The sequence below is a fragment of the Bactrocera neohumeralis genome, chromosome 6, assembly GCF_024586455.1.
Source record: "Bactrocera neohumeralis isolate Rockhampton chromosome 6, APGP_CSIRO_Bneo_wtdbg2-racon-allhic-juicebox.fasta_v2, whole genome shotgun sequence".
Lineage (NCBI taxonomy): Eukaryota > Metazoa > Arthropoda > Insecta > Diptera > Tephritidae > Bactrocera > Bactrocera neohumeralis.
The window spans coordinates 75,357,492-75,368,803 of record NC_065923.1 but is presented as its reverse complement, the minus strand read 5'-3'; the positions used below and the strand labels follow the sequence as shown (position 1 = coordinate 75,368,803).

At 39.2% G+C, this 11,312-nt stretch overlaps 2 protein-coding genes across 3 annotated transcripts in view; both read left to right on the top strand.

The window, feature by feature from the left end:
• Window positions 1–982: 982 nt before the first annotated feature.
• LOC126761785 (uncharacterized) lies at window positions 983–5,996 on the top strand. The gene is made up of 6 exons (XM_050478170.1): window positions 983–1,237; window positions 1,301–2,373; window positions 2,449–2,680; window positions 2,738–3,168; window positions 3,266–5,168; window positions 5,259–5,996. The coding sequence occupies exons 1-6, from the start codon at window positions 1,123–1,125 to the stop codon at window positions 5,354–5,356; spliced, it is 3,852 nt and encodes a 1,283-aa protein (XP_050334127.1). The 5' UTR covers window positions 983–1,122; the 3' UTR covers window positions 5,357–5,996.
• Window positions 5,997–7,584: 1,588 nt separating this feature from the next.
• The window catches only part of LOC126761787 (glypican-6), a 140,247-nt gene continuing 136,519 nt past the window's right edge, over window positions 7,585–11,312 (top strand). Inside the window, exons 1-3 of one of the 2 annotated variants that reach the window (XM_050478171.1) lie at window positions 7,585–8,135; window positions 8,202–8,275; window positions 8,335–10,440. In XM_050478171.1, coding sequence (XP_050334128.1) covers window positions 10,044–10,440 — 397 coding nt within the window. In that variant the 5' untranslated portion in view covers window positions 7,585–8,135; window positions 8,202–8,275; window positions 8,335–10,043. Of the gene's footprint in view, window positions 8,276–8,334; window positions 10,441–11,312 lie in introns of both variants that reach the window. The other variant, XM_050478172.1, reaches the window with a different exon arrangement.

Sequence of the window (11,312 nt, the reverse complement as noted above, 5' to 3'; positions counted from 1 at the left end):
GCGCCGGGATCTCTTTCGCGGTGCTTGATGTCGGGCGACGCTTAAAGTTGCTGGAATACTGCAGTCTTCTACGCAGAAATCTTTGTGGTCAGCAAAGCTGCTGAGGTAGCTAACAACGCAGGAAATATCTCGCAGTTAAAGCCTAATTTCACAACGCATTGCGTCTAAGAATGTCATTAGAAACAGGGAGGCAGTAAATACTAGTAATAATAGTATAGTGACCGCCAGAAAGCGGCTGTATATTGGGTTCCAGGCCAGAAGGGCGTTCCGGAAAATAAAATAACTGATAAGATTGCCAAAAGTGTCATCCGCTTGACTACCGAATCAGTTCTGGAAATACACAAGCCGTTGTAAATGATACATAATAAGATTTGCAAAAAGGCTGACAGATGGATCAGGTTGAACAGGGAAAATGGCATGAGAGAGCCTCTGAAACACCTCCTCTGCTTATGTTGCCTAGAAGCTTTACAGTTTAAGGCTTTGGATGAAGTATCAGCATTAAATATAGAGTATTTATTAAATTTGGCAAAAAGCTTTGATGTCCTGCACGACGTAAACTTCATTTCGTATTGGTAAAGACACTTGATCTTTAGACTGCGTTCTTACTTCAACAGTTCAAAAGAATAACCTCACATTTCCATAACAAAAACCCATTAATTTCTGTTTTTCCTACATATACATTGACCTAACCAATTGTCGTAGATATGGAACTTAATTAGGTATTACAAGTAGCGCGTTATACAAAATTTCCTTCTTGGAACTTAAAATGGAATATTGACGGACATTAAATAATGCTGCCAAAAAGCTTTAATGTATTGTGTTTAGATTCTCAATATGTTCCAACTGGGTCATTAATTTTCTCTTTTTATTTGCATCAAATACTTTATCATCCACCAAAGCAACCTTGCGTGCGCACAAACATATCTGATTTGCCTCAATTCTCGCGAAAAGAGAAACGTCAAATGTCAAAACACAAAACAAAGAATAACCGCCGAAAACATAAGCGAGGTGGAGGAAAAATTTGTCAGGAAAAGAAGAAAAAAGCACGCATTTGATGCGAAATTAATTTACTAAATTAAAAAAAAACGTGCTTCAACAAAAGCAGAAACATTATTAAATACGATGAGTGTAGACGACAGCGCAGATGCCGAACTCAACGCTGCGCTTGAGAAACACTTTGGCCACACCAGCTTCAAATCAGATTTGCAAAGAAGTGCTATAAAATGTGCCGTGGAAAGTAAGTGGTGCCTCATATATGAATAACTGTGTAATATTTTTTAATAAATAATTTTAAATGCAGAAAAGCGCGACATATTTGTGTCTATGCCAACCGGCTCCGGAAAATCGCTGTGCTACCAGCTTCCCGGTGTACTGTGTGAAAATCAAATAACTATTGTTTTTTCACCGCTGCTGGCGCTAATTAAGGATCAAATAGATCACTTGGGTAAGCTTAAGATACGCGCCGATTCGCTGAACTCCAAGATGTCAAATAAAGAACGCGATGCGGTTATCAGCGATCTAAAAGCTATGCGCCCTAGCATCCGTTTTCTATATATAACGCCCGAACAGGCGGCAACACAGTTTTTTCAAGATCTCTTGCAAACATTGGTGAAGCACAATAAGATCGCTTATTTTGCCGTCGATGAGGCGCATTGTGTTTCGCAGTGGGGTCATGATTTTCGACCAGACTATCTTAAACTTTGTAACCTGCGTAGAAAGTATAACAGTATTGTTTGGTTGGCGCTGACGGCGACTGCATCCAGACAAGTACGTGAAGACATTTTCCAGCATTTAGCGCTGAAGCAGCCGGTTGCCAGATTTACGACGCCAAGCTTTCGAAAGAATCTCTTCTATGACGTAGTGTTTAAGAATTCAATTGAGGATGATTTCCAGCATTTAGCTGCATTTGCTTTACACTGTTTTGGGGATGTGAACGAGTTCAAAGCGGTGCCGGCACCAAAACGTGGCTGCGGCATTGTTTACTGTCGCACGCGTGAGAACGTGGAACGCGTAGCATATGGCATTTCCAAGCAAGGTGTGGGCGCTGTGGCCTATCATGCGGGCCTAAAAGGAGCAGAGCGCATACAAGTGCAAGAGCAATGGATGAACGGTGAATACCCTGTGATATGTGCAACGAACAGCTTTGGTATGGGTGTGGATAAGCCGTCGGTGCGTTTCGTTGTGCATTGGGATGTGCCACAGAATGTGGCGGCCTATTATCAAGAGTCCGGCCGCGCTGGACGTGATGGACTACAATCATACTGTCGCTTGTATTACGGCAGAGAAGATGTGAAATCTATACAATTTTTGCTGCAGAACGATGTAAATAGAACGAAGAGTTCCACCTGCTCTGGAAAGCAGGAGTTGGCGCAGGTCAGTTTACAAATTTCTAATTGGAAAACTAATATTGACTAATTTTATTTTATTTATTTATTTATTTTTTGTCAGCGTGCTGTGAAAAACTTCGAAGAGATTGTTAGCTTCTGTGAGAGTCTGCGTTGTCGCCACAAACTCTTCTCCGATTACTTTGGTGATCCGCCACCAGACTGCAATGGTCAATGTGACGTGTGCAAGCAGCCTAAAAAAATCGAAAAGGCTTTAGAAATGTTTCACAAATTATGCATGGATGGCCGTTTCAAATCTGGCGTTTCATTGGAGGATAGCGCTGATTTGTATGAAGGTATTATGCCACGATATTCGTAAACAAAAATATATTTAATTGTAAATAATTTCACAGGTGGTCGTGCGGCTGCAAAAAGACTAAAGGAGGACTATGGCGAGTCAGACAGCGACAGCGCTGTAAGTCACGATCAGTTGGCCAAAAAGGCAAAGCGTGAGTCAGAAGATTTCATACGTAAACAATTTCAACTGCGCAAGCAATTGAATGCGGCACGCGAGGTGGAGAAGGAGGGCAAATCACAGATAACACGTGTCAAGCATGCGCCATCATCCGGTGTCAAAGTTTCCGGACTTACAGCGGCCATACGTGAGAACTACCTCAGCGCCATCATCAGTGCGCTGAAGTTAAATGTTGAACAGTGCAAAGAAGATGATCCGCGGAGGGATCTGCGCCATCGCGATATTGAAGCCATTGCCATAGACGTAGAGTATGAATGCTTTTCGAGGGTGAAGGTGGCCAACATGTATCGACACGCCTTGGCGAAAGAGGTAAGCTAACTGGATTAGGTTATTAAATACAACAACAAACAATTCAAACCCCAGTTAATCAAACTGCCACTAACTAAAACCAAAAATTTTCCAACAGCTTGCAGCCATCCGCCAGCAAACCAGCAAAGAGCTGCTTATGCCGATATTAAGATCCTATGTGGCGCGTCCCGAAACGAGTCAGCAGGGCGTCTGGACGGGCGGTAGTGTTGAGTATTTCGAACGTAAATTGAAAGAGCTGGAAGACTCGCGTCCAACATCACCCAGTGTGCCGAACAAAAACAATTCCTCGAAAGATCTGCCGAAAGCGCTGCGGCATAAAAAAAGTTACAAACAAGACACTACCAAGCAGACCACCATTGCCAGCTTTTTCGAGAAGAATAAGAAAATTAAAAGTGAAGACGATAACTGTTCGCCGGTAAGCAGTAGTAGTGAGAACCAAGATATGGAAGGCAATGAAAATGGTAATATCAAGCAAGAGCACATGGAGTGCATGGATATAGAAAAGACAGGCAACGAGCAAGAGAAAGAAGTTGATTTTGCAGGCACACCCGTAAAAGCAGAAGATGCTTACGACACCGACAAAGACGACACCATAAAAAATGATAGCGTTAATTTGAAAATAGATGATGATCTCGAGGACATAAGCGACAAAGATATCAACTCCAATGAATTTAAAATGAGCGAAGACGAGGAAAAGCATGACAGTGACCAATATGGTAAGGCGCGCTTGGATAAGCATGCTGCGAAACCGGCGGCTGGCAAAATGGATACATTGTTTGGCAACGACGATTGGGACGATCCAGCTCAGGAAATGTTAGAGAACTCCATTAAATATACAACCAAGAAAGAGGATGGTAAAATAAAGACACTCTTTGGCGATGAATCGGATATTTCCACTGCAAACAAATCAGATAGCTCTAACAGAACAGACGCCAGGAACGAAGATGACGAGTATTACGAGGTGCTCACACATCACAAACGCAAACACAGAACATCACACTACAGCAAATCCAAGGAAAAATCACCTTTGCACAGCTACAAAAGCTCGGCCAGTTACGATGCATACTATCAATCCACTTCCAGCGCCAGCTCACATCATCATAAATCAATCACCAGTACCACGTTAATCACGCATCAATACAAATCGGATTCATCATCTACTAGCTCATCCTCGCGACGCAAGCACAAACACAAGCATCACTCCAAGCATAAGCACAAGGATGACGATTTGGACGAACTCGAAATGTACGAGAGTGCAACGGCCAGCAAATGTAAATACCAAGACGCCTTCGAGGACTCGGTCAAATATGAAAAGTCGGTGAAGGAAAAGCTCAAAGCGCTGCGCGCCGAATGGCAGGAATTCGAAGGCGAATCGGATAAGAAACACGAGGAGTCGGAAGATTCGCTTGACGAATTGGAACTGCTTGCTTTAAGTAAGAAGAAAATAGAAGATGAGCTAAAGGCTTTAGAAGAGATCGAGCGTAACGCAGCGGCGGGTGATAAAGCGGCTGCGCAGAAAAAGTTACTCAAGCATGACGAGCAAACTGCTGCAAACAGCGATCTAAAACAAAGCGAAAAAGAAACTGCAACAAAAAACACAAACGTTGCCGCATTAAAGGCGGAAGATGCGTCTAGGCAGTCGGACTGGCATGCAGCCAAGCGCAAGAAAGAACTACCCCAAACAACCGAAAGTGATATGAATGGCAGTAAAACCAAGTACGCATTGCCGAAAAACAATAAAAATACTGAAAATTCCAATACCAGTGAAAATGCGGCAAAAGGCGGCGAATATCGTAAGCCAATGCAAAGACCCGCAACGAATACAAAACACGCCACAAATGAAAGACAAGCGCGCCTCAACGCTGCCAAACATAAATCGGATGTGAGCAAATCCGTAGTTGAGCTACTAAATCCTTACTATAAAAACAAGATCACTTCAAAAGAGCTCTTCAAAACATTGGCCAAAAGAATAACGAATCGTGTTTGTGACGGCAAATTGGGTGAGTGACCATAAAAATTTTGATTTTCCATTTAAAATTAATGCCTTTACTTGTTTTCGAGGTGTACTAATTATTTGCTTTTTTTTACAGAGCCGTCGCATTGCAAATCATACATACGTGATACCTTCCTCACCGTCAATATGATCGCCACAGACGCAGACATAGACAAATACTTTCCGCTCACTTGAACAAACGGCTGGCACTATGCTAGGCAATAGCACACTTCATTGTACTAGGCTGGCTCGTGTCGCAATCATACATTTCACTATAAAACTATTTCTTGACTTTTCGTGCTAAAAATTTCAACTTTTCGCTAGAATTAGATTTGAACAATGGATTACTTCGAACCAAGCAACATATTTGTGCATTTCTTTATAATGACAAGGCGCATGTAGTTGCCAGAAGTGCCATAAAGAATGCAATTTATTTATAAAAACTTTCCGAATTCATTATCTACATATAAACCTACATATGTATATTGCTTAATAGTTACACTTACGCTAAGCTTCGTTCTTTCTAAAAAATGCTCAATAAGCAAATACAAAACATTTTAATTTTTGTGACCAGTTAGTAAAGCTGAATTCTACGTTTATTTTCCGCTGGCTGTAAGTGGCTTTTGTTTCCTATATATGTTCGTGCTTACATAGACATTACAACATACATGTATTAGAATGTAAGTCAGTAATTAATTAATATACGCGTATATCGTGCATATCCACATATTGCACTTAAATAACAATATGTAAATATTAAAATGTAGTAACAATAAAAATAATAAATAAATACAGAAATATGGACAAAAGTGCTATATTTTAACAACAAAAGCAACTATTTGTGTGCTACTTTGCTTTTCTTCCTGCTGGGCACAACATAACTTACAATTTTCACAACAGCCGGTGCTACATTAACGGATTATAACCGGTTAAGTGTTGTTATTTCGGCGATTTTGCACTGTTTGGATCGGTATGTAGTACTAATAGTAGGAATAGACATTTCCTGTAGTCGGAATGTCGGGTCCGACTTAACGGTAATAACTTGTAATTAATTCTGCCGATATAACAACTAAGGAGTGCGGTTCAAGGGGAGATTATCGCTGAATGCGTGTAAAACAATACCAATTTTTATAATTTTATACTTTGTAATTTAAATTCTTCACTTTTTCAGAGCATTTTTTGGGAAAACGCGATTTCTTGGAAAAAAATTGGTAAATTTTTTTATTAACAATTAAAAATTTGAACAGATGTGTCTTTTTAACTCAAAATTTGACGTTATAAGAACAACAGAGTCGGTTTTAAAGAGGAAGTAGTGTTAATTTGAACACTTTGAAGGAAAGAAACGCGATTTTTTTGCAAACAAGGAATTAAATTGGTATTGTGAAAACAAAAATATTAAGAATTCATAGTTTCCATTATAACTCGCTGCTAACTTAATCTACTTATAAATATGTTTACCTGTCCAATAATATTCAACACACAATATTTCATATTTCCTATTGGACAAACACAATCGACACTGACAAACATATGTACCTATAAAAAAGTAATTATTATTAAAAATCACAAATGTACATATATTTTCTATACTTGTTACCTTATTGTGCAAGGGAACGCCAGCTCACCATGGCACTGCGCTGCTGCTATGCTGCATCCTTTCATCCATTTATTTTCTCATTAACACTTAGATGCATGGAATTTAAACTAACTATATTTATATATATGCACATTCATACACTCATATATAATAGATATACATATATTTATATAAAGATATACATATATTTTTTTCACACTAAAAGCACAATCACAACACTTTTATTAAAAACAATTGCACACGCGTTTGAGTTTAATTTCTCATATTTCCAATACCCGTACAATGCACATTAACCGATCGGAGATATATATAATTGCTAATAAGAACAGATAATTCATTTAAATCATTCACTATTTTACGAGAAACTTCTGCTAGCGCGAAAAAGGAAGCGTTTATAATGGCGGCGGAAGCTTGACAGCCTACAGGGTGTAACCGCGTGCAGGAAAATGAAAACTTATTATTTTAAATTTATAAAATATATTTAATAAAAAAGTTAGCAATAAAATATTTACAAAAACGCTTAAAATATTATTTTTTCGAGTGCTAACGCTTTGACACGTTTAATAAGTTAATTTCTTTGTTTACATTTCGCCACAAGTTTCGTTAGCAAAGCGACATCTGTGCGTGAAGTTTAGAAAGGACCATATGTTTTAAACGTTTGCATATAATTTTACCAAAATGTAAACAAATTTATAAAACATAAATGAAATTAAAGTGATTTCTACATTAGTGTTGCTTGGGCATTTCACATTTGCATAAATATAATATTTATTTGTATAATTATATATATTTTAATATCATTTATAAAATATATTAATAAAGATTTTTTCAAGCAAATGCAACCATGTGTCTGTAAAATTTCCGGCGCCATTATTGTCGCTTCCCAACTCGCGTCTTCAAAAGTGCTTAGTGATGCTGCCGCAAATAAAAAACACTAATTTGTTAACAAATCTTGCTGGAAAGTGTAAAAAAGTTGCATAATATTAAAGCAGAGCGCGGTTTGCATGCCAAACGAGTGAAAAACAAGCGCTGGCGTTGCTGAAAGTGTAAATTATTAAGAGTGTAAATTGCATAGAGGACATTGAAGGTTATAACTGCTACAACAATAACAACAATTTGAAGTGAAAAACTAGCAGATTGATTCTAATAGTGTAATGTTTAAGTGTATGTGTGTGTGGTTCACGTTGGGCAAAGAAAGCTGGGAATTTCAAACTTCGCTTTCAACAGAAATATGTATAAAAAATATTCAAATACATATGCATACATACACATAATTTACCAAGAAATGGTTCCAATCGGAATGTAGCTGCCATGCAAACTGAAGGAGGAAAATCATTTGTTTGTATGGAAAACTTTGCTTTGGGACGAGATACATACGTAAATATATGCTTACATACATACATACAAACATGATTAACATTGCATTAACATTTTATTTAACAGCATGTTATCTAAATGTGTGCCTTTGAATTGATTGTTTAATATTTTCCGCTGGCAGTTAATTGTACATATATCAGGTAAATTATCCACTTTTATATATTTAAAACATATCAAATGTTAAAGAAATAAAATTCAGTTTACAGATAACTCTAAATTCAACAAAATGGATTTATGCAGTTTTTTACTAAAACATGCAAACTCCCAGTTTGAAGCCAGGTGAAGCAGCTCCAACATCGAACATGTTCGCGCACACTGTCGTCTTGTTGTTTTTGTTGTAACTGCTTGTATCTGCCAGATACGCACAATGCCTTCGATAACAAAGCGGAAAAAACAACAAATAAAACACAATTTCCACATGCCTGTGAAATGAATATGTGTCGTAGCACACAAGTGTATGTGTGTGTGCGTGCGAGTTACATTTGTATCTTGTCGTTTGCAACTAAATAACTCCGGTTTACGCTGTTTGTTTTGTTGCTTCTCTGCTGTCGCGCTGCCTTCTCCGTCAACGCTGCGCTGTGCCTGCAGTTGTGTGTGTATATATGTGTATCTCATATGGTTTTCGTTTTCGGGAAAAATGTTTCATTGAGGTCCAGCCGGTTGCGCGCTCTTCGTTCGACGCTCATTCGTTGTTCTCTGGTCGCGCGGTGCGGTTGTGCGATATCTTTTCGTAGTTAGCGGTGCGCCAACAACCAGTCTACCTGCCGAACGCAATTTTCGTCGCTTCAAATTCAATTCGGTGTGATTTTTTGTTTTCATCAATATACGAAATAGCAATTATACAGTGTGTATGTTACGAAAATATTAATTTAAACGGATTTTAAGTTAATTATGGCATTGCAATTTTATTAAAAAAGCTGCGTACGGACGTGTGTGATTTTTTCTTGCGTTGAAAGTTAGTGTTTGCGGCAGTTTAACAAAAATAAGCAATAGCAGAAAAATTAAAAAATATTTGAAGTTGTGAAACACTGTAATATTGAAAAGTTATTTTGTAACTCTTTGTTATTTAATATTCTGATGCCATAGTTTCAACTATTTTATGCCTCATGCCCACGAAACACAGTCAAAACTCGCTAAGTGTGCCTTTAATATAACAGCAACTTGTCTAAGTAACCGTGCAATCCTGCCAGCCAACAACCGTTCTACTCCTCAAAACCTCCCTCCTCTTGCTCAGCGTATGCGCCCGAGAAAGCATCGCCTTCTGCCCGCCGTTTAGTCCATGAATCACATGTGTCGCACACACACACAAATCTGTTGGCAACGTCGTTAACCTTGTCGCTGCCATAGTGAACCGGCAAACAGCAAAAAAAAGTAGCAATTTGCGAAAAATAAGTATTTTTTGTTTACGTTGTAGCACCCACCCGTCGAAAAACCCCGCGGCGCGCAGCGTGTTGACAACGCCAACGATAGCCGGCAATTTTAGAAATTTTTTCGTGTTTTCGGTATTTACATACGTATGTATGTATGTGCTCGCGCGTATTACATATTTGCTAATAATGATGCAACACTCATATTGACAACAAAAACTACAACAAAGCGGCGTGTCAATACATAGCAACAACAATTAGCGTGTACAAGTCGAGGGTGTTGTCGCTAGGCGTGTGCGTGTGTTAAAATCATTTGCAAACAAAGACAAGTAGACACCGAAAAAGTGGAGATAAAAACGTGAAACAAAAATAGAAATACAAAAAGTAACAAATAGAAAAATACAGTAGCAAAAAAAATTACGAGCAAGTTTGCTGATAAAAAGTGTTGAAGCCAGAGCCAAGCGTTACAGCAACGAAACAAGCTTTTCTCCATAAACACAAACATACATACACTCGATTTGAAAAAAGTACGTGTAACAACATGCAACGTCTCAGCAGAACTTCAAGTGCCACCGCCACACTTGGCTCGCGCAGCAAAACGATGATCTCCAAAGGCAGCCAACGCGCTGTGTCTGCAGTCGCCAAACGGCGCTTGCCAGCCGCTTCCAAAAAATATTTAAATTTAAATTTTTGCACATTTACCCTGTTGTCATATCTAATTTTATTGTTCTTCTGTGCGAGAGTTCATGCACAAGGTTTTATGAATCACACCCATACGTTATCCGACATGGAGGAGATACCGCATATTTCCGCCGTGGCCACGGAACTGGCTAGTTCGTCGGTAATAGACCAATTTATGCCCAACTGCACCAAAGTTGCACCCGTCTTCAAAGCGCGCGGCATCGATCAAGCGGAGCTACCACTGAAGCCCAATAATGGTGAGTTCATACTGTAAATTACGTGTATATTAAGTTTTAAGTATATTAAGTATTAAATAGTAGTTAACTTGTAGTGTTTTAAAGATACGAAAGAGCATTAGTGAACTGCGAAAAACACGCAGTAATATAATTTTGAGCAAATATTACAGCTTTTGTGAACATCATTGTGGGAGCTTCACTATGGGATTCCATTGTTTTTTCAAGGCTAGGTTTCTGCCATAAAGTTAGCGATAGATCGTGAATAGATTTACTGCGCTGAAGTGCAGCCTCTTGCAGAGTAGTGATTATCGATACTAACAACAAGGCAAGTAAAGGCTTGATAGCTTTGACCTCACTAACCGTGCGTTCAGTGCTGGTTAAGGAATGCCTAAGCTCGTTATCAATGTCGTTGATTCACTTTGTGATAAGATTAGTATGGGTTCCAGACCATGGCGTAATTGCTGTAAGTGCAAAGCTGACGAGCTGACAAGGAAAGGGACCCTATCCCTGCAACACACTACTTCGCTATCAGTAGTTAGAAGGGGTACGGATTGGTGCTCTAGTCTCCTGGTGTGTTCTACTGCTGGATAGCTGGACTTCGCCAGAGCTCTTAGTTTTCATTGGTTCATGCACTGTCGCAAGATGCTTTTGACCCTATTCCGGTCGTAAGAGATCCAGTGAGCTCTTTTCACTCAGTAATGCTAGTGTCTACCTAGTTGTGGGGGTTCTGATAGGTCACTGCTCAATCAGCATTCACGCTGTAAGGTTGAAAATCCTACTGGACGCTGGCTGCAACAGCTGTATGAAAGAAGACGAGCTGAATGGAAGAAGACGAGGTAGAAACATCTTAACACTACGCTGTCGCAAGATACTTTTGATTTTATATCGATGGT